Source organism: Dermacentor albipictus, chromosome 1, assembly GCF_038994185.2.
Source record: "Dermacentor albipictus isolate Rhodes 1998 colony chromosome 1, USDA_Dalb.pri_finalv2, whole genome shotgun sequence".
Taxonomy (NCBI): Eukaryota; Metazoa; Arthropoda; class Arachnida; order Ixodida; family Ixodidae; genus Dermacentor; species Dermacentor albipictus.
The window spans coordinates 208,867,427-208,891,192 of record NC_091821.1 but is presented as its reverse complement, the minus strand read 5'-3'; the positions used below and the strand labels follow the sequence as shown (position 1 = coordinate 208,891,192).

Genomic DNA, 23,766 nt, shown 5'->3' with positions numbered 1-23,766 from the left:
GGAAAAATATGAAAAGATACTGAGGTTGTTTAAAAGCTGTCAAGATGATGAAAACCTTTTGGTGTGCAGGAAATCAAATCTCCAACAACCAAGGTGGGATAAGCCACTACAGTAGAGATCTCAGAAGTTCGAACAACCTTTTCCATTGGATCATCAACAAAACAGAATTTAATAACAACCATGGTGGCATTGACCTGAGACTGCCATATGTCTGGGACTACAATGAAAACTACACACACAGTGTGGTACTTGTTAATTCAACACTCAAGAGCAACAGGAACTTCAAGCTCCGTATAGATGGGCACTTCGCTCGCTTCAATGCTTCTTGGAATACAGTCGAAAGCAATGAATGCAGTTCTGGGGAAGGAGTCTTCACCATTGGTGGCATGGAGAAAGAAATGCTCATCAGAGAGAACCAGTTTCTCAACAACGTGGGAAAGTAAGTAAAATGTGTGCTGTTAGTAGGAATAAGTGCAGGAGAAAAAGAAATACTTCAGATGTATGCCAGTCTAACAACTGATGCATCAAAGACAGCAAAGCTGTATAGGAGAGTTCTCACACCCTTCGAAAATACTATGGGTCTGCTTGCTGGCTCATGGCCCCGCTCAAGCACATTTCTCGTGGCTGGCTGTTTTTAGTGACAGCTCCCATGCAGCCTACATTGCAGCAACGCATTGTTGGCTTTCACATTTGCAGCTGTACAACCCCTTAGCTGTTCTACTACGTGGAGACAGTATAACACTATGTAAGAAACAAGAGTTAAGGATTACTCGAGAATGCACATATAAGTTTTCTGTTTGAATGACATATATGAAAGGTAACATTTATCTAATAGTAATTGATCATTAAATCTCAAAGCAAATCCAGGGCTTTGACACACATTGGGTTGCAATTCAATATGATATCGACCACGCTGTGGCATGATGCCACACAAAAACTGCTGTGGAACTCCCCTTAGCAGCTTCACTGTAAAATCTCGCCCATGCAGTAAGTACTATACTGGTTAAAGATACAGAACGGTGCATATCTGCAATAAGAAAAATTTTTGACCATTTACAGGAAGCAGCACTAAAGGATGGGATGAGCAAGGAGCATACACACATGCACTGAGCACGGACCTCCAACTACGTTTATTCATTTCAAGCAACCCTTTGTTAAAACAACCGCAGGCAACCCTGCAAGCCATCACACGTGCACATTTTCATATTTGTTGCTTTTTCTATTTTATTTTCTCATTATCAAGTTAACATATTGAGTTATCAGAAGAACATGTGTCAAAATTTGGTACTAGTTTTGAGTCTGTGTTATGCCAAGGTAAATCAAGACCTGAAAGACCTTCAAAAAAGAGGGCTGTAAAAAAAGAAAAAAAAAGGAAGTAAGAAAAAAAACTCCTGTGGAAACAACCGCTAAATAGGAGATAATCAGAAATTTTTTTAACTTTAAAATTTTGAAAATAAGCAGTGAAATTTGTCCTGGAGAATAAAAATAGTATACACAAAGCTACATTAAGTTTCAACACGAGCAGGACGATAGCACCGTGCGCTCTTTAAAAGTCAGACAGCCAAAGCGTTGAACTACTCAGTCTCGCATAGAGCCAAGCTTTTTTCTGTAGAGAAACATCGAATGCTAAGAAATGAAGGTCCATGTTATTCAGTGGAAATTGCCTTGTATATCTCCAAAGCACATTGATCTGCTACTTCTAATTGCATGCACCTGGTCAAAAAGCGGCATACTGCCACACATTGCACTATGCTAAGCCACATTGTTATTACATGGTTATTTAGTTATACATCTAATTGTTTGCATGTTCACACAGATGATCGTTGACGCATCATCCAGTTTGATGTATGCACACCTGCAGGAAAGTCGAATTTCGTAAACATCACTGGACTTGAAAAGCACAAACTGTGTGGCATTTCTTGGGCTGCAAGCACTGTGTGTACATTGGTTGAACCAGCTGATGCGTCATCTACCTGAAGATACACACAACTTTAAGTCCCATTCAGGTTGCAGTTTCATTTTGTATAGCATCATGTGTGGATGTATGCCATCTTTTGACCAAGTGTGTGTAATTAGAATTTACAGGCACCAATGTGCTCATGAGGTATTTGAGGCATTTTTCATTGAACACCATGGACCTTCCTGTTTCAGCATCTTGTCTATTTCTCTTTCTAGAAAACAGCTTGACTATCTGCTAGACTGATTGGTTCAACACTTTGGCCATTTGCCATTGCAAGAGTGCAAGATGCTCTTGTCCTACTCTATCTTACTTTTTACCATCATACTCATATTGAGACTTAGTGTAGCTTTGTGAGTACTATTTTAATTCCATGGGGTATATTTCACTCGTCTTTATTGCTTTTTAATGTTTTCACCTTTAGATGATTTTTTTGCTTATGCTTTATTACCTTTTGACAATCTCCCCTTTTTTTAAAGCTATTTAATGTTTGTTTGTTGCTGTTGTTTTGTCACGACATTCTATTTTTCTTCAAGGGCCTTCATTTCTTAATTTGTCTTGATATAAAACAGCCTCTAATAGATGTGCCAAATTTTGACATGTGTTTCCCTGTTAACTAAGCATGTCAATTATAAAAGGAAAGAACATAGAATAAGCAATAGATATGACAGAATTTGTACATAGTGGTTTGAAGGGTTGCCTTTGACTGTTTCAAAAATGGGCTGCTTGGAATCAATAAATGCAGTTATATATCAATGCTCAGTGTGTATGTATGCTGCTTGCTTGTGCTAGCCTTTGATGTTGTTTCTTGTAAATCTGATGTTTAACCAACTAGATAAAATTCAGACTTTTGAACATTTTCTTCAGGCTGTGATATATAATGTCCAGGCGTATTGTAATGGTACAGGGCAGTTTGTGTTTCTTTAGCCAATCTAGGACTGATTGCAAGCTCTAAACCTTGATGCATGTCAAGTCAACATGACTTTTTTTATGGTAAACATTGCCTACCAGGGCTTAACCTTTTATGGAAATGACAAGTGAACAACTTTTACTGTTTCAAGCATTACCAGAATGTTATTCATGTGGTACTCTCTGCAAAAAGGCAAATAATAAAGCTGGAAAACATTCTTATGGAAGAAAAATATGGAACCTATTTGTCCCACTGCCCTGTTCGCCTGTGTGACAATGATCAAGAGAAATGTCTCATTGTCCGTCTGTGCCCCCTCAAGTCTTTCTAAATTTTCAAAAGCAATCCGGATACACTGGTATACTATACAAGTTTAGCAGAGTTTCTTGCTGGGCGTGTTGATACCTATACTTGTGAACCAATAGAAAATTGTTTCTTTAAGCATCTGTTAAGTTTTTTTTACTTTTTTTTCCCAAAAATATTATACAGGCTACAGGTAGGTCGTGCATACTTTTGCTGAGTATTGAGGCCCGAGTATTGTCTTCTCAGCTGGCTGCAGCTTATAGTGCCAGAAAACCAATCATTGTGAACACCTTAAGGGCTGTGCTTTTCTTGGGGAGATTTATGATGTCAAGTGGAGGCAATCAGTTCCAAGTCCACTAATGATAGGATTGGGCACAAAATTTTACAACACATCAAAAGAACTATTCATCACTATACCTTTGATTGGCACCTTGCACACAGCATCCTACTTTTCTTTAACTGTTTTTTTCCCTTCTTCCTGCTTAAGCATGCTTACCAACCCTCCCAAATTTTTCATAAACTTTACAAATTTTTGCTCATTCTACGATCTTATGAATGATGCATCAAGCTTTAGGAAAACATGGGTTCTGTTTGCGGTAAAGTTTTAAAGATGTGAAAGATGGGGCTGCGCAAGATTGTAAAATAAAAAGTACAGTAAACAAATTTTGATAGTACCTTTGTATACCTCTGTCGCACTTTTGTGGCCACATAAAACGCCACACACTACAGGAGTACCTGCTTCGAGCAAGTCTATTCAGAAAAGTTCATGAAGCAGTCGCTGAAAAAGTCCTGTGATGTAAAAACAGTGGGCTGCTTTCAGTTTCTGTTGCTGTTTTTAGTCTTTTGATAAGTTATCATTAATAAAGTGAATATTTATGCTACAATATATGTGTGCTCTGTGCACATGTGTGTGCTGTGTGCAAGCTTTAATAAAATTCATGCTATTCCCTTTGTATTAATATACAGTTTGAAGAAAACTGACAATTTGTCGATGCAGTAGGTTGTAACAGCTGTTAGTCATGCTTTTAATTGAAAAATTATCCTGTCACATTTCAAATATTAATTTTGATCTTGCAACATACCCATAATTGACATTGTTCCTAAATTTATTTCAGATATGTTGTTGAATTCAAGCTGGAGAGCCATTCTGAACGCTTCAGTATTGTTGCTGCAAACTTCTACTACAACTTCCTTGAAAACAACCACCCAGATGCAAGCAGTGGTATGACATCAGACCATTATGAGCCAAGCAGCTATGCTGTAAGCATTCGAGGAGTGCAGCGCATTAACATCACTCAGAATCTTCTGGTCAATCCAGCTCATGAGTATGAATTTCTTGCCGGTGTGTTCACAAGTTCACTAAACAATGCAGTGAATGTTGCAGAAAACTGGTGGGGTTCCTTGAATGCTTCTGATATCAGGTCAAGAGTTTTTGACCTTGACGACTGGAATGGCTATGCAGCAGCAGATTTTTCACCATACCTGGCTCGAGCAGAGTTTAATGGGCCCCTGCTGCATTATGATGAACTGAATGAATGGGGACAGAGAATGGATACGTCAAGGCCACTTGGTGGACGGCTTCTCAAGTCCTTAACTTTGTACCAGCGAAACTCTCCATATATTGTGAAGAGTGACCTTACTATTCTTCCTAATGCAACATTGACCATTCTAGAAGGTGTGGAACTTCAGTTCTATCCTAGTGTAGGTATCCTTGTCCTTGGTGACCTTAATGCTGTTGGAAGACCTTGGTCTCCAATAAGAATGGGCCCATTCAAGCAGTTGCAACCCAGTTTTCGCTACAAAAGAGCATTGCCAAGAAGATCCGTCAGACTTTGCATTGATCAGGCCTGCAGTGCAAACAGAAGAGATGGCTTTCTTGAGTTTTTCAACTCAACAACACTGCAGTGGGTGCCAGTTTGTGATCAACGATTCACTGAGCGCAATGCAGAAGTTGTTTGTCGTGAACTTGGTTTTGGAATACTTGATGTGTGGACTGACAGAGGGTACCGGCATGAGCTCGGCCCAACGGAACTGTCCATCATTAACTCATGGCCGCATCCACTGCAGTGCAGTGGCCATGAGTCCTCTTTCTCGAGCTGTGAATTACGCCTGAATGGCTATGGTGAGCACAGTTATGCCTGCTCACCATATGATCGTAAGTTTGTATACATCCACTGTGGTGAGGAATTGACAGCTCCAGAGGAAGACTTCTGGGGTGGGATTCGATTTTCTGTGCCAGATTACAAAGCCCCGACTGGCATAGGCGGCGGAGTGTATGCAAGCAGTCGGTATTACACACCTCCAACCTCGTCTCTCCGCAATGTTCACATCCGCAAGGCAGGAATACTTCACAACGAAAAGGGGCCAGCTGTGCAGGTTGTCTTGAGGGATGTAACTCTGGAGCACCTGAACATTTCAGAATGCGCTTCAAATGGCATTGACATCATAGCATCCCCAGGTTATCAGTATATACATGCAGTAAATATAACGCACAATCGTGGAACTGGCATAAATTTTGTCACTCTTAATGGTCAGACATCAACAGCAGACAGACTAAACTACATTCCACTGGGACCTGTTGACATTCCCTACAATATCTTTGGCCTTGTTGATATCTGTGACAACAATAAAGCATTCCCTGTTGGTGGAAAAGTGTTGCTATACTACAAGTACGACAATCGCCCAGTAGAATGCATCAAGATCTTTACCAGCAAGTCTCGGCTGTCACAGAAGGTTGGGTTCAGAATACTCCAGTTCAACCTCTTCAACTCGACAGAATTCACTCCTCATCCAGACAGCATCAGTATTTTTGATGGTGATGTTTTCAACAGCACAGTGAAAAGGATTGGTTATATTAGTGTTGGAAGTGAATTAAAGGAAAACATGGCCCAGATGACTTTCTACAGGTCTCAAGGAACCACTCTTAGTGTCAAACTACATGCAACCGGAGCAAGTGGTCTCAATGGATTCATTGCTGAAGTGGTGACCATTCCATTACAGACGATAACAGGTAAGTGCATTGAAGCACCTATACATAATAGCAGGTTGGTGTGAAGTGTGCTTAAAGACTAATGAAAGCTTCACCTTTTCTTTTATAGCTCGTGACAGCAAGCACAACATTACTGCATCCTACTTTAACAAGAACCGCCGTGGAGCAGTTGCGTACCGTAGTGCAGGTGAAATAACACCCATTTTGACACTTCATGGCAACCGATTTGAAGACAATGGCGATGCTTTGTTTGGAAATTTCAGTTCCTCAGAGGCTGCTGTCTTTTTTGACATTCAGAACTCTATGGAAATGCACATTCTAAGAAACCTGTTCATGCATAATCAGGGTGGCTTGAGAATATTTGTGAGCTCAACAAATTCAGTATCAGCACTAAAAGGCTATGTCCACAACAACCTCTTTACCCAAAATAAAAACAGAGAAAGCCTCTATGTTCGCAGTGGAGAGACTGGGATGTACCAGTATCTGCATGTGTATCGCAACTACTTTGCAAGAGAAAGTGCTGCCTTCAGGGACAATGTTGTGCTGGAGAAAGTGACATTCAACTTCAGTGAAAATATGATTGTGGAAAGTGAAGGATACCGGCAAATGAGTGTCCTTGGCTTCGAGAAGACACAGTCTTCAGGACAATTAGTGTACCATAACTGGCTGTGGGATAATGAAGCCTCTGCAAAAGAACTCAAGGCAACCGTGCTGGCTGAGAGCTCTGGACAAAAGTTCACCAAAAATTACTTCTTGAACAGACTCAACTACTTTGAAATGGTCACAGCAAACAACACAGAGTAAGTACAGTTCTGCAATTTGACTCTCTCGTATAAGTGAATTCCACTGAGGTGTTGCATTATAATTTGACAATACCAAATTAAGGTTACCTGTGTTGAAGGGAACAAGATACAAGTTATTAATAACAGACAGAAAATTTGAAGAATAATTAATAAAACTGAAAACTTAAGGAAGGCCAGCTCACTTAAAGTTCTGATGTACAGTCAGTCGTGTTCTACATTGTGTTGACATGCTATTTACAAGCAATGAACCTAAAATTATGCTGTGCTGTGTTGTCAGTGTTTGTCCTTCAGTGATTGGCACTGTAGTGCCACTGCTGTTTGAAGAACAATATTTTTCTGCAATAAATTTTAAATGACTGGTGCCATTGTTATTTGTTATTTCAATACAGGCAAGAGAATAGCAGTTTTGTTGATGCTGAAAACAACTGGTGGGGATTCAAGGACACATCTGCAGTGGTAGGAAGAATTTACGACAGAAGTGATCAGCCAGAACTACTGGAGGTTCGGTTTCAGCCACATTTGGAATACAACGACACTGTGATCAGTGGTAAGTGTGCATGCACTGTAAGATGCTAAAATATAAGTGCACAGTGTAATTATCTAGAGATGCAGCACATCCCCTGAGGAATTCTGGTTTACATAGCTTAATCAACCAGTATTGAAGGTTGCTTTGCCAAAAAGAAAGCAACTTCTCATTTGAAGCTGTTCTGTGTTAATGACAGTATTAAGCATAAGTTGCAGTACTGCTATGTTGCATGTGGCTGCAGCACTGCCATTGCAATGTTACTTCTGGCAAAAAAGTTTGGCAATTTAGCTCTGTAGAACAAAGTGTGGTGTGCATGTTTTCAGCCTGTGCTTTTCAACAGCCCCTGCACCACAGTCAATAAAAAAATTTTGTTCTGAACTGGCACTGGCAACTTTCTTTAAAGGGACACTAAAGAGTAATGCTATGTCAGTTTACGATCACAGAGTATTCTTTCAAAACTCTGTGTTTGTTTATTTGGCAAAAAAAGGATTCATTACTAGATGAATAATTGAAGCCAAGCCTTTCTCTTTGAATTTCATGTGCGAACTGTAGTGCTGGTACATCAGTGCTAAAACTACTTGGGCCTGTATTGGGCCATTTCAGTTCACAAAACTCACTAGGTTAAGTCTTTGTTTCCTTTTAGAGTTCAGTGTAATCCTTTTTATCAACAAAATGTTAATTAGTCCCGACCAGACAGTGTCAAAATCCATGACATTGTGGGCAGCTAGTGTGGGATCACCCAAGGTGGCATCTCCATCAGTCTTTTATTTATGCGCTTTTACTCCTTACCAACTCCTCACATATGGTAGGACTGCCATTTTCAGCATTCCAGAAGTGTAATTTCCAAATCCAGCTTAGTGTTTCGCTTTAGTGCCCCATTAAAGGCGCATAAAAGGCGCACTATGTCATCCATCTCTCTGTCATCGTTTGTGTGGTTTGTACAATATTGAAACTGAACTAACTACCCAACTTCGTAAACTGAGGTATACAGGCAAATGAAGTGACCATAAGTTCTTTCCTCTTTCTTCCACCTCCCCTGAACTTTTTTACCCTTTCTTGGTACTTCCGCAGCTTCCATGTACTTGCGTCAGAATATTTGCCTTGACAACACTGTTTTTTTTCCAGTGTAGCTGTGTATAATCCTCAGAATTTCTGTATATTTTATATCTACTGGCACCAGTAGCTCCTGCAGCATTTCTCGAAACATTGGCTGAGTGATTCCATTGCAAGTGTACTGACATTGTTAGCAATGTCATGGGACAGTGGTTGAGAGTCTGCCACTGCCATAGAGCGTCAGGAGTGCATTGAGTCATGCAGTGTTGCCTAAACTGTCAGAACTAAATGCTCTGTGTGCTCCTCTTGATGAATCAAAATGTTCAAGATTACTTGGGGGACCTCTAATAATCTAGTAACACTGGCCTACTGTCACCAACGGGCTTCCCAATGAGCATGAATATATTGTGCAATAAATTTGCACTGCTTCTGCATGCACTGCATGTGTGAGCATTTTTACAAAGCTGTGCAGTTAGTATTCTTTGCCTCACCTATGCATAAAGTACGTACAAGCACTTAAATGTCCTTTTTTTATTTTCTCCCCCCCCCCCTTTATTTTTTTATGTGAGATGGCTTGGCATATTGGTATATGTGTCATAACAAGCAACATGTTGTCTGTGTCAGCATTAGCTTTGACTTTTAGTATATCACATACACCAAGTACAGTCGAGTGCCTCTACAACAAAATGAACTGTATAATGAAGGAATAATTTTGTTCTGGTTCTCTTGTGAGCTGTGCGGCACCGATCTTTACAATGAAGTGGCCTGAATAATGAATGATTTGGAGGCCCAAAGTACTTTGTTACAAAAGCGTTCGACTGTAGTACTACTGCCTTTTTGGAAAGTAACAGCCATTACTTTCCAAAATGTTGAATTATGACCAACTTGCCCAAGCCTCCGAGGCACCAAAAACGCAAGCTAACTTAACAACACTTTGGAGGTTATTAAGCTGTGTGGCAGCAGCATTTCCACTGCACTTTCACTGTCTGATAATAGTTCTGTTGTTTTCCTTTATAGGAAACTGCATGGGAGGCTGGGAAATGATAGAAGATACTTGTTTCTTATATATACCAGGACCAATGACTCATGATGAAGCCAAGCGGTTTTGTCAGGTAAGCAAAAGTCCAAATGGTGGGTTTTTAAAGTAATGGTAGTAAGTGGCTATCTGAACAATTAATGGATAGAAAAAAAAAAAAAACACTATGTTGGGCCAGGTATGCTATGTATTCGTATATGGTGTTTCCAAGATTTATCTCTCTCTCTCTTTCTTTCATATTAACCCTTTACTGCACCTTGTTGCATTTACGCAACATTCTGATGAACGGCGTTAAAAACCGAAGCAAAGTCCGTTTGGAGCTTCCTGTACACGTCGTTGCATATCCGCAACATTGGTCTGTAAAACGCGGCACCTTGTGCTGCAATCTGTGCTAATTCTTTGCATCTTCTACCAAAACAAACGTGGTGGAGGCTGCGCGCGCCCACGAGCAGTGATATAGGTAAGTTTTACAAATTGTAAATGTATTTCTCCATAACACAAAGCGCAAAAAAAAATTGTTACGCTATGCTGCACATCCTTCTGACCCTGTAGGTTCAAAAAAACATTGTAATTTCGGAATAGTTTGCTCCTGGCGACAGAACGTTGCTATGTTGCACAAATGCAACAACGTGTACATGGTTTATTTTCTTCGGAATAGTGAAATGGCTCCGAAACGCTGGTATGGCCCAGCAATTCCTCCTGATAGTGAAGGCAGTGACTATTCAATTAGTCACGACAGCCACGAGTGTAAGTCTGTTTCGATTCAATATGTGGACAAGAAGTTCTCTGGTCAAATTTCCTTTTTTCTTTTCAAAAGTACGCTGTGCCTCCGCATGTTGCCGTGTCACGTCGTCACGGGCACACCTTTACGTCTGTGCTTCGATGTTCTACATTTTGACAATAACCCGAAAACACTGCATTGTTTCCTGGCTGGACGGGAATCCGCATGACGTACTGCACGAAGTGTGGGAACCACCTGTGCTGCACAAGCATGTACAAGTGCTTCTTTTTGTTCCACACTAAATCATAGGTGCACCAATGATTGTCTCGTGCAAATAAGCATCTGAGTATGAATCGCACTAAATCTATCTTTTACTTTCAACTTCTTCTTTATTAGCACATTGTTGCAAATATGCAACATACCCTTTTTCTGCAAATTGAAACCAGAGACATTCGCTAAAGTAAGTTTCCATGGGAGTACAGGTACTATGATGCTTTCCTACTACTCCATGAATAATATTTTGAGGAAACAAAAAATTGTGCAGTAAAGGGTTAAAAAGCTGCTTCTCGTACTCTGAACTTCTACACTTTATCATATTGTTAACATATAACCCATTCATTTATTCACCAGTGCCGTCTTTTTCCCCCACTTGTTATAGCTGGACGCTTCATCAATGCCTTACTTGAAGCAGAAATTGACAAAGCTTATGCAGTACATCAGCACCTGGCAAGAAGGTTTCGACTGGTTTTATGAACGTATCTGGGTGCAGTCACTGGACATTCCGTTGGACCAGTGTGCTGTACTGTACCGAGGAAGTGTGTGGGCTCATGACTGCAATGACAGACTTCCATTTCTTTGTGAAAGAGGCGAGTGCTACTCCTATGCTTGGTTTATCTGCATTAAATGTGAGCTGAGCATAGCAACCTAGTTTAAGTACAGCTTAATTATGCTTAATTAAGGCTAAGCATTACATAAAATTTGGCCTGGGAGAGGCCATAAAATAAAATTTTGCAGTCATGGTCAAATGCATTGAATTACAGGTGAAGTTCTTGTGGACAGTCACGTTTAACCATTGTGCAAATACTTTGTAATTATCTCATGCACTGAGTGATAGACAAGGTTCTTGTGGACCAGTTGTGCATAAAACCTACAATTATATCTTGCTTGCTCACTACAGTATCGCATATTTTAAAACATCCCTGCTCATATGACATCAACTGGGTGACTGCTATCACATTAGTAGGTGATCTCACTGGCTTGTGACATCTGCACTACCTTAAACAGAGGCAGTGTACAAAGGTTGTTATTAGTAGTTTCTTTTGTTTTGGCTAGGTTGTTAAAAAACAAAACAGAAATGCTGCCTGAGCATTGCTTGAATAATATCCTCACACAGATTGTTCCTTTAGGTTCAAGAAAAAACTTTTTCAGGGGCCCTTGGATTAAAAATTATTGGCCTGTCATGTTTTCAAATAAAATAATAAAGGCATGCATTGGCATACAGTATGTACAGTATACACTATATAGTTTGCATGGGCATGCAAACAGGAGGTGGGGGGTAATATTTACCTCTGAGCAACAACACGCGGATGACTGGGAAAGAGCAGTTGTTTGAAGAGCAATTAAAGCATCAAATGTCATAAGTGCCCAATACCTTTAGTCTTGATCAAGTAAAGCAGGTAGCTGCTACAAGGTGAAGATGAGCTGCAGAAGGCACTGTTGGTTAGGGGTTAGAGAGAAGGGGGTGGGGCTTGACAAGGCGTGACAACCAAGGAATCACCGTGAAAGGACAATTGTCATCTAGCCGACAGCAGCATGAAGCTACAATAAAAAAAAAAAGAAATCCATGTGGCTTTCTCAGAAACAAGGCCTTCACAGTCAGAGAAGAATTAGTGCTGGTCTGGGGATTGAACCCAGAACCAATGCCTTCCTGGGGTGGTCTGAGCTTATGAGGAGGCCAGCAGATCAATGAGAAAAGCAGAATTAATCGACAACTTTACGTACAAGGACACCGAATGTGGCTAGTCAGTTTTGCAGAAACACACAAGGTGGAGAGGTGGAATTAACCCCTGTCCATGATGCACATGTGGTCGCTTAATTTGGTTCCTTTTTAAGTGTAGTTCCATTTTGAACTAAGAATATATGTTAAAGTTAAATGAAACAACATTAAGCAAGAAAGAATGCTGCAAGCAAAATCATGCATAGGTTTGTTAGTTTTCTCTGGATGAAGGATTATGTTAAAAGTACTTAAAGCTATGTGCTTCATATGGGCAGTCTGTCTTCATTGTACTGCAATCAATAAATGCCATAAAGAATGTTCGAGCTACAGTTGACACTGAAGCCAAAAACAACGCTCGATGGGTCTTGGCTGACAGAGTAAAAGCAGTTTGTAAATGAACTGATTTTAGACACTAATCAGGTTCTCTCTCATTGCAGCACAAGAAATTGTGGTGCGGAGTGACTACTGGTACCAGGAACCTGTTTCCATCACTGCCATGTCGCTGCTGGGAGTATTGCTCATTTGTGTCTGCATAATTCTTGGTTTTTGGTGGTGCAAATCACAAGAACGTCACAAACAACACCTTCAGCGACAGAACTCCATACGAGCTTCAATTCGCTCAGCCTCCAACCGCTCACTTGACCGGGATGCCTTTTTTTCTGACTACAAACATCGTATTGAGCGGGCCCTTGCTGACACCCCAACAAGCACACCACCTCGACTTACTGTGCACCCTTCTAAACACAATGGAAGCACAGACTCTGTTGCTAAACAGTATACTTATGACCTGGATGATAGCCGCAGCTATGATGATACAGTGCATGAAGTTCGCAATCCTGCCTTGGACTACAGCAGTGATATAGAAGAAAAGTACCCCACAACTGTGCCAGAAGCAAGGAAAGGTGCAACAGACTTGCAGCACCCTACGTTTGACCTTACTTATGAAAACCGTGGGTACATGGACCGCTCTGTTGGTGGCTACGATGATTCGCTAGATGCATCTCGAGACTGGAGTTCTGGAACAGATTCAACACTAGACATGAAGCGATCACTAGAGACACCACAGGTTGTTCCTATGGACCCATCTGACAACACGTTCAAAAGGCCAGATCCATACCCCCCATCGCACTATGCAAACACTGACAACTACTACAGGCGACAACCCCTGGAGACAGCCATGTAGTTTTCCCCATGAGAGAAAGGTGCATCGTGCGCCAGCGTTATGCTCCGAGGCATGGTGCAATCCAAAGAACTTGAAAGCTTTCATTGTGGCTTGGCTGTGTTGTTCTGTTATGGCAAGGCCACCAACAGCTGGTGCTTCCAGCCAGACTGACTTGTGGTGCCGGTGATACCTGTGCTACATGACTGTGGCAGCCTGTGTTGCTGCTGGTCCAGTGACATCTACAAATCAAAACTGCTGCAGTGTCGATCTCAAAATAGAGGCCATACAACCATAAAAAAGAAAGACTTTAGAAAGCACTGTGAAATTTGTGCTCATTCCATGATGTATTTTCAAGACCATACTGTACACACAACTGCTGCCGCATTGTAAAAAGTAATAGTTTCAAACATTCCTTCTTTTGTATGAGAGAATTTTCGTGTGACTGTAGGACTTTCATGAAGTGTGAATTTTAGCCAAAAGAGAAAGATTAAGTTGGTCTCTCAATGAGTACAACATATTTGAGGAAGTGGTGGCATTCTTTGTTGCATCATCACAGGAAATATGCCAGTGCTGTGTTTCTGCCTGCTCTAAGAGCAAGGAACACTGTTGGTGCTTCTTTGTACTGTGCGCAACTCTGCTGAAGGTTCTATAAAGAGTGCGCTGCTGTGTTCATAGGTAGACTTATGGCTATATTCACAAGTTTTTTGACTTGACACTCCTCCTACAAGCAGAGCTGTGCTGCTCCATGACTGAAGTAGTGATGTGCTTCAGTAACACTTTTTCCCAATGTCCACTCAAAGCCACTGGAGCATAAGGGTATTTCTCAAGCAACTCGTCATTACAGAGTTTGCAGAGGAACGTTGTTGAAGCATAGCAGCTTCACTTGAGGACTGGTGTTACATTCTACTCGTCACAGCTAAGGAAGAGCGCTGATTCAAGGAACATTTGTCAATACGAGTGTTAGTGTGCTTTATTGCCTGCTTGCTGTCTTTCAGTACCCAATACACAAACATAGCCAAGTGCCTTATCACATCCGTCCACAGAGCTGTTGGTTGACCATTTTGTTAATAGAAGGCCCTGTTCAACTCTTAAGCATTTTGCTCACAAATTCTTGTTAACAAGTATTGTTAACTTTTCAGTTGCTGCTGAAGGTTTTCCTCACTATGCACACAAGTTTCTTTGTAAACATTGTGCAATGCTGTGCATGGCATCACCAGCAGCTGTAGTCCCATTTTATGCTCATGTTGTTGTGTAGTGCACAGAACCAGTGTGAATGTTATATATTGTAAAAACTGCTTTTTTTTTTTAATCTTGTACTTACTGATAACTGCCTACCTAGTCAGTATTCATGCCAACAGCATTATTTCAGCACTTGTGTCCCAAAATGTCCCCAAGTCTGCTGATGACTTTTGTGTGCTTTCATCATTGTACATGCCATGTACACTACCATATATGCAGCAGTGTGGAAGTAGTTATCCTTGGACTATACTGGATAGTATCGAGCGACATAAGCACATAGCATGACTTTCCTGTGCCAAGAAAGAAAGATACCTTGTGCAGTCCTTTGTGTTTTAGGATGTGAATTCATTTAAGAGGCAGCTCCAGGTGAATAATTTATCCTGGTATCACTGTCCGAATAAAACCTACATTTGTACATTGCCTTGCCCTTGATGTTTACTGAATCTAAGAACACTTCTACTACAACCACCAACATGCCAGACTTTGATTTTTGCTGCTGTAAAAGGCAGCAGCAGCAGCAGCAGCAGCAGCAGCAGCAGCAGTAGTAGTAGTAGTAGTAGTAGTAGTAGTAGTAGTAATAATAATAATAATAATAATAATAATAATAGCTCATACAAAACTGCAGCAGTTAACAAGAATCCTGGAGTCTTGTGCTCACCTTACAAAACATGGACAATTGTCAGTGAATGACCCTTATGAATTAAAATTGAATGCCCTGCAGAATGTGCAACAGGCATTGTATGAAATTGCAGTGCCCTACCAGTATAGCAAACACATGGCACGAAGTGATATTTGACACTCATGGGTCTCACTTGGCATTTCGTATTTAATATTTGAGACACACTGCTCGCCAAGTGGTGGTTCTTCGGTAGACACTACACATACTGGTGTAAAGATATATGTGACTGTGGTGCGATCCCCTTGCACAATAACTGTGGTTTTATTTTATGAAATGTTATTACTGCCTCTGACTGTAGGCATTCCGATGTAGTTAAGAGCCCATATATCACTAAAAGGAGTACACTGCCAGTGAAGATTGCATGAGCCTGATTCAGTGCAGCCTCCATAAATACCACTAACATTGTGATGGTACCATAAACTATTGTTCTCTTTTCCAGTTCTAATTCAAATCCCAATAACAAAACTATTAGCTTTATTATAACCACGACATCTACTACTCAATAAACTAAAGCTCATTCTAGGCTTAAAACTCATGCCCTTTCCTCCAATTTTTATATCTAAGTGCAAGTTTACTATGCAAATAAAATAAGGAATTTCTCCAATAAAGTTATTCCTGTATGAAGTGCAAGAGTAATGACATGAACTGATGCTCACATTTAAGCATATGTTTTCAAAACTGCCATTCTAGCAGTGTTGCCAGATGGTGGGAAGCAGCAGAACCCTTACGTTCATAGACTGGCCCAATCCAGCCACGTTCAGTCACACAAGTTTGCACTGCACAAACATTCAGTTATGGCATATCCCAAATTGTAATGGTGGTGGCCTATGCTAAGTAGAAATACTATTTCTGACCCTATGTGTGGCTAAGAGTGCAATGTATGTTTGTACAAACACGCATTTCAAACTGTGCAGTAGTCCATATGGTAATACCTTGCGAGCCACATCATGAACCATCTGTTGCCACCCCTTGATTTAGCTCATTCACACGCACACAGCAAATGTAACAAAACAATTTATTCAGCACAAATATACCCAGTTTGGCTGAGCCATAAAGCCATAAATTTCTTGTGCCCTTTAACATACTATACAAAGCCAAGAACATTATCAAGAGCGCTTGCAGATACTTGAATTAAGCAATGTCTACAATTGTAGCACAACACTAAATCTTCTCTTAAGGCTAAACCTAGGAAAACAAAACCAAAGATAAATAAATGCGAAATATGTAAATGCAGAAAAAAGCACAGCACTTGAATGTCAAGTACAGCACCTTTCTTTGCTTCTGCATGACTTGGTACTAACTCGTCACTGGGAACATGGAGAGGCCGTCATATAATATTGCTTGTGCTCTGCATGGACTAGCTTACAAAAAATGTCAAAAGAGTGCAGACATGGCTAGTAGTAGGCAATATTTATTCCTGAGTGACCCTAAGTCACCACACAGTCACCACACAGCTTATAAGTGTTCAAAGTTTTGTAAATATTCTAATGGCGAGATACACATATGTATGACACTGCAAAAACAGCATAATTTTACTTCTGATTACAAAATATTCGTGGTAAAAAATGCCTGGAAAATTTAAAAAATGCATTATTGAACTGCCAGCATGGCACAACTGAATCTGTATATACATAGATGGGTGGTGAAGTGAAGCAGCCATCATGAGTATAATGTAAAACACTATTTTGTAAAAGATTTCCAACTTTAAATTTTAGAGGCCCCAAAATTTCCTTGTTACTAAAGGGCTGTTCCACAATATTATTGCTTCAATCTCCATATCTATCACAACAAGAACTTATGACCTACCGAATGCTGATCACATTTGAAGGAGTTACAAGCGCCCTGAAGTGCGATTTTTTCAGCATGTCAAATAAATGTGCTATGTAGATAAAGCAGGTAGCCGTGACTTTATAGCTAAACATTAATTTACCCACTATACATGTTGCCTAGATGTTGTACTGTGACCAGGTAATTGAATACTTCTGACATTCACTAGCATCAACTCTTCACCGCATCTAAGAGCGCTTTAAAACATGCAGACTGCATAGGGAAGGCAAGAAGAGGATGAAATGAGAACACCAATAAGACGGCGGCGATTATATGTAGGTTAATGCTTAAAGGGACACTAAAGGCAAATATTAAGTCAAGCTTAAGTGATAGATTGGTGCTCGAGAATCTCTAAGGCGTCAATATTATAGTGAACAGAGCCTGAGGTAAATGCAGGACATGATTATAGACTCCCCTGGGACATTCAAGTACTTGCTCGATGACGAAGGCACTCCTTAGTTAAATTCTGTCACTAGTACTCAACCACTCGTTACAAAAACATCGCAGTATTATTGCATTACAAAATGAAATAAAATGCTACTTGTCCAGTTCTATCTCATCTTTAGAAAAAAATAAAGGCCTCATTGAGATTACCCTTGACAGTGCAGGCAGTCGAAAGGTTTCGTTTTTGCTTGACTCTGTGCCGCCTGCGCTTTTGCATTTCAGTACTTTTGTTATCGCGAAATGCTGCGCTGGTTTTGCTGGCTCGCGAAACTCGCATAAATTAGAAGTAGCAGAGAATTCAACTTCCATGCGGTGCAGGTGGGCCAACAGGCGGGTGCAGGTGGGCAAATTTGCAGGTGGGTCAACTTGAAAAAAATTGTAGTTTGCCCATCCCCAAATTTCAAGCTGGCCAACCCCCAAATTTAATTTAGCCCACCCCGATATTTCAAGTTGGTCCATCGCCAAATTTTGGTTAGCCCACCCCCAAATTTCGGTTGGTGCACCCCTATTATAAGCTACTCCATACATTTTCTATGGAGCCCGATGTATCCTTTTGGGTATTCTCTCTGATCAATTTTTTTATTGGTTTAAATTGTTCGCAATCACTTACAAGGCTACATCCACATTTACACTATTATAACGATTAAATGTCAACCTGTCTTAACTAAACTCTTTGGTTTCACCATAGCCACATGTTTGCATTTTGGGCAAAAAACTGTACCGCCATCTGTCAGGTACCGTTTTACTCACAGATGGCAGCAAGGGGCAGTGATGGCATATCCGACGTCACCACTCCCCCCGGTTGGGTGGCGGGATATTTGAACTACGAAAAAGGTATTCGGACCCCTGAGATGCAATTTTCTCGTAAACTAAGTCTATTCTTGGCACAAAACAAGCGTTGCGAGGTTTTTGAATGGTATTTAAACAGTCCACATCGACTCAGCATTTGCCATTAGTGTCCCTTTAAGTCGCTGTAACGTCTCTGTAAAGTTATTAAAAATCATGTCACCCAAGTAAAGCTGTAGCCAAAATGCACACATACATTAAAGATATGGCATTTAAAGTTGCTTTTGCCATGTATCTGACATTGCTGTTACTAGAATGCTTACTTTGAGCTACAAGGTAACAAATATTTGCTTCATGTAACCAATACCACCTTTCTTCTCGCATTTTCAGTTTTGTAATAGCAGCAGATTACTCACTGAATAACAGCACGGTCAATTAAATTTCAGATTTACTTGATTATATCCATGTTAGTTACATTAAGGTTTGACTTCATCTTATGATATATGATTAATGGAACACCTGTATCATATCTGCATGTTCAGCGGCATTAGTAGAAAAAATTGACATCACTTGCACGATAAGTTGCAGTGTTCAGACAGATAATTAACAATGTTCTCCATTCTAGATTTAAGGGCAGCAGTTGCAATTGCAGAAATGAAGACAGGTAGTGGATATGCATCCAATCATCAGAAATACTGATACTAGTCACAGTTTTGACATATCCCTCCCTGAAATAGTAAATGCATTGGCATTCCAATTAGTTTTGTCCTGCAGACTACAAGGGTGGTGTTGGGGAAATTATCATCTGGAATGTCAATGCACCTCATAGCCTATTTTGGAGACTGATATTTTAAAACCAGAGCTAGTTTCAAGATTTCTGCTCATGCTTTCATTACAGGCCAGCTTCAAAGTCGCGACTGTGACATGGGCCCAAAAGAGAACAAGTCGAAAATTTATTAGTGGAAGTAGCTCGAATGCTGCAATCTATAGTGAAAATAACTGTCTACTTCTTAATTAAAAGAACCCGAAGTAAAATGAAGTGAACAGTATACAATCATTTCATATGTCTGATAATAGTGCTGCCCTAACAACATGTTCTGTGCATTGTTTATAAGCACAATCACTTTCAAGTGATACAAAAATGCAACCAACAGCCACAAGAGATATGAGTCGAAATCACTGGAAAGAAAGGTAAACTGTTACGGAAACAAACAGTCAAGGTATTCAGAAACCCTTTGTGTAAACAAATCATTCACCAAAAAACACTGATTTCATGTGAATAGTAACTGGGGAAAAAACAAGATGCAAATTAGTCATTGGATAAAACCAAACATTTTCAAATGTAGACGCACAAATTAGTTCTACATGTTGCAAAGTTTTACTATCATTGAAGAAAAAAAAATCTTTACTTGTGCCGAAGTTGATTCAAACACCTTGGAACAGAACAAAATACCATTTTTGTGTCTCAACTTAGATTTGAATGGTGGTTACTTGTGAACAGCATATCATTAATTTTTGTTTTCTAGTTTACTTGGCAACAAGTGCAATATCTATTCTCTGAATAATATAAAGATCAGAGTCAACAAAGCAGCTGCTATTTAGCAACAAAATGCCCACTATAAGGTAACATGACAGCATTTTCCTAATGTGGCGAAGCACACATTATGAGATTGAAATGCTAGACTAGAAAAATACTATGTGTGGCCTTTCATACAAAACTTATTGAAGGCCTGATAATCTTTGTTCCCTATAAACTATATGCATAATGAAAATGTTGCCCTTACTGAGAGCTTTCACTTGCATTAGCTTTGAAAGCAAAACACCAAGCCAAAGACATGTACCTGAAAAAACAATATTTTGCCAGGACTTGTCAGCCTAGATAACAGTCTCGGAGCTTGAGAAGAGATGCTTGGCATCAGTGGCCTTACCAGCAATGACAACAGTGTCAGATGATGTTCCCTCACGTGATGGCTGGCCAGCTTTCTGCTCTTGCTCAGTCAATTGCCGCAAAAAGGTGCGGCTTGACAGTTCTGGAAGCTTAAAAGGTGTACTTTGTGAGGGTACCACACCATCTTCTGGGCTCCTCTGCTCATCAGGCTGCGCTGAAGGGACAGAGCTGCGGCGCACTTTCGCATCTGCCTCAGGGGACCTCCCTGATGATGATGACAGGGGAGTAAGTGCTGTGGCTGGGCTTGATGTCTCTGTCGCCCCATCCGCACTATTCTTGAGCATTGTGAGGGATGCCGTTGACGTGGATTTCGCCCCGTCCAACCTGTGCTCCTCGGGGTCAATGTCAGACCGCTCGTCCACAGAGAACTGGCGTTCAATGTTGAACCTCCTAGCGCCACGAGAAAGCTTAAAAGATTGAATGAACTCCCTTTCTCTACGCGACGAGCTTTCTGCATCCCTCGATGCCATCGTTGCAAGAAACATGGGCCTTGTAACCTCAATAAGCGGGGAATTCTCATCCTCTGCTGCATCATTGTAGAGTGATAAAGTCTCCAGCCTGTGGCGCTCCTGCTGCAAGTCAGAACCGCCCAGACCTTTCCAGTGGTCAATCAGATTGCTCTCAGCTGCATCTCGTGACAGGCTGCCCCGGCGAGACATGCCTTCCTGTGCCACGACCGAATCAAGATGCTTGTTGCGTGGCTTCTGGCTGGCTGCATCCAATGTACCCATGAAGGAGGCAGTGTCGAATGACCCTGGCGGTGGAGCATTGGGGCTTGAAGCAATTGAAGGTGGTGCTGACACACCATAGCTTTCAAGTGGCAGATCAGTGCTGCAGCACACTGTGGCGCTTGGTCCTTGCACACCCCATTCATAGTCCGGAACAGATGCTGACAGCGGTGAGTAGCTGAAAAGGCAGGAGCTTCCTTTACAACACAGTTTGCTGATGCTCTTAAGAATAAGCTGCAACAGTAAGGAGCCTAGATGCACTTCAGTATGAACCCACCCAAGTGCCAGTGCCTGAAGCTCAGCTGTAAGAGGGGCCTTTATTGCTTCCCAAACTAAGCAACCAATTAGGTATATAAAATACTGCCATAAAATAACTCCTCTCCTTTTTATCCTTAATTGTGTAAGCTTTTCAATTTTCATGTTAAGCAGCAATATAGGAGAAATTTAACACAAATTTTATTTGACAGTCAATACAGGTGGCCAAAGCAGATCAGCTGGGTTGAAAATCGGAAGGTACAACAGAAATGTTAAGGTTGTCGCAACTAATAAATCCCAATGAATGGAACAAAGAGTTGAGAATAGCAGCGAACTGGGTGAGTTGGTATTGGTTCATTTTAGCAAATGCGTGTGATGCAAACAAGCATGTTATAGCATACCTCTCAAAACATGGGTGAAGCTTGAACCATTCCAGATGCACTTTTTCAAAGTAGAGAACACTCTACTCATAAAACTTTATAAGCCACTTGACAACTCCCAGCTCAAACTGCATGACCCATTCAGTGTCACAACTCAATTTTGGATACGTTGCATTAGCCCTTTCAGCAATAAGAAATAACCCAAAAATATTACATGAAAAAGGAACTTCTTATATGCAAATATTGTTCATAGACTTCTAAAAAAGTATATTCAAGAAAATTTCTACTATGAAGCACTTAGTTCAGTGAGAAGTATTAATTACATAAGAGCCTTTGTCCCGGGGTTGTAAGAATAGTGATACTCTTTCAATTCAACAGCATGAACTACAGTTAATTCGCGCTTACTATAGTGTCTCAAAGTGCAGGTTTTTCAAAGTTTTCTAACAATGTGGACAAACCTAAACATTGCCTAGCAGATACCCAAAAGTCACAAGGGGTTGACAGCAACAGGACAAAAAAAAAGCTATTTATATAAATGGAATCTATGAAACTTCCTAGATCTTTTTGTAATATTTAAAGAAGCCTAAAGTCATGAATACTACGAAGAAAAAAAAAAAGAAGACGAAAGAAAGAAAAAGAAACCAGTCTATTAAACTGAAAAAGGCACGAACCAGTTAGACTCATCCACATACAACAGACACTTTGAAAAGAGAGAGAGAGAGAAAAAACGACTAGTGAGCTGGACTCATCCATGTGGAGAGTGCTATGTGTTGTTACACCTAGTACATTATACTGATGATTCAGGAAGTTTGCAGAAAAGTCTGTTAATGATGCTCCTTTTTTGTCTGCACTGAAGTTAAATAAATGTTTTGTCACACAGAAAGAAGTATTTCTGATTGTTAAGCTGTGGTGATTAAAATTTCCTGAGAAAGACTATGACATAAAAGACATTATACATTTCAATTAGCAACTGCTTGCTGATTGGCCATTGATGTCTTTAAAAAAGATGAACAGAGGGTATACAGCACAGAGTGTATTTATTTTACAAACATAACAATGCAGGGGGGTGTAGTAAAATGTAAAATTTTCAGTGTTACAATTTAATGACAAGACTGAAAAGTTGAGCCATTCTTAGCAATTTTGTGACTGCAGTCTTCAGATGCATATACTTTCAAGGCACACAAAGCTTTCCAAATTCAATGACCAGCGCTGATCAATATTCACATCAGTACTGTAAAATTCCTTTGCACATCTTGTGCATCCTTCTCAATTACAGAAAATTGGAAGCTGTATTACAATATAATGCATGATGTCAGCTATACACAGACATTTTTGCAACTGACAGTGAACCTTTTGTTAGAAAAGTCACATTAACTTTGAAAATCAAAGGCCTAGTTGATTCAACATGATGAAGAGATAAGGATGAAGTGAGAACACCAGTACTGCTTCTTTCTCTTCTTTTTATTTTTCAGGTGACAGCATGTCGCACAAGAAGCATTTTAGCTTGCATATACATATACATACATTATTTCCATACACATTATAGAAAACAACTATACTCACTTGTACTTTGGGGACCCATGAGGCATTTTGAGGTAGACAACATCAACCTCATTATCCCCCGTTGTACGCACTGTTGTCCCACTTGTTTCCTCTCCCTCACCAGGATCAGACAAGATTGGGCTCAACACCTGCCAAACCAAAAAGCTAGCATGTTTTCCTTGTAATGACAAAGATTCAACATTACAGTAAGTTTCTGCCCACCCACTTAAACTCTGTTTCTTCTAAAGCATGCAAGTAACTCTGAGACTGGCACAGATGGACTGAAACAGTAGACCACTTGGCTATCAAATGCAGTTCCACGTAGATCAACTGTTGAGTAGTATTTGTGAGGATAGGTGTTGTGATGATGTAGCCATACAAAAGCCCATTTCACTGTACATGTCACTGACAAAAGACCGGACTGCTGGTAGAGGCCACAATATCTAAGGCTATAATAAGAATAAGAATATCAGACAAATAAATTA

The 23,766-nt window shown here is 40.4% G+C and overlaps 2 protein-coding genes across 5 annotated transcripts in view; one reads left to right on the top strand and one right to left on the bottom strand.

Annotated features, from left to right (window-relative positions):
- bark (protein bark beetle) overlaps nucleotides 1-15,113 on the top strand; it is an 87,907-nt gene extending 72,794 nt beyond the window's left edge. The window contains exons 10-16 of the mRNA XM_065438188.1: nucleotides 70-439; nucleotides 4,283-6,177; nucleotides 6,266-6,956; nucleotides 7,349-7,506; nucleotides 9,556-9,650; nucleotides 10,954-11,161; nucleotides 12,729-15,113. Of these exons, the coding sequence (XP_065294260.1) occupies nucleotides 70-439; nucleotides 4,283-6,177; nucleotides 6,266-6,956; nucleotides 7,349-7,506; nucleotides 9,556-9,650; nucleotides 10,954-11,161; nucleotides 12,729-13,474 (4,163 nt within the window). The 3' untranslated portion in view covers nucleotides 13,475-15,113. The remainder of the gene's footprint in view (nucleotides 1-69; nucleotides 440-4,282; nucleotides 6,178-6,265; nucleotides 6,957-7,348; nucleotides 7,507-9,555; nucleotides 9,651-10,953; nucleotides 11,162-12,728) is intronic.
- A 1,259-nt stretch (nucleotides 15,114-16,372) lies between these two features.
- The window catches only part of Arms (Ankyrin repeat-rich membrane spanning), an 86,739-nt gene continuing 79,345 nt past the window's right edge, over nucleotides 16,373-23,766 (bottom strand). For all 4 annotated transcript variants that reach the window (XM_065438191.1, XM_065438190.1, XM_065438189.2 and 1 more), the window contains 2 exons: nucleotides 23,303-23,430; nucleotides 16,373-21,282 (listed from right to left, as the gene is read on the bottom strand). In XM_065438191.1, the coding sequence (XP_065294263.1) occupies nucleotides 20,304-21,282; nucleotides 23,303-23,430 (1,107 nt within the window). In that variant the 3' untranslated portion in view covers nucleotides 16,373-20,303. The remainder of the gene's footprint in view (nucleotides 21,283-23,302; nucleotides 23,431-23,766) is intronic.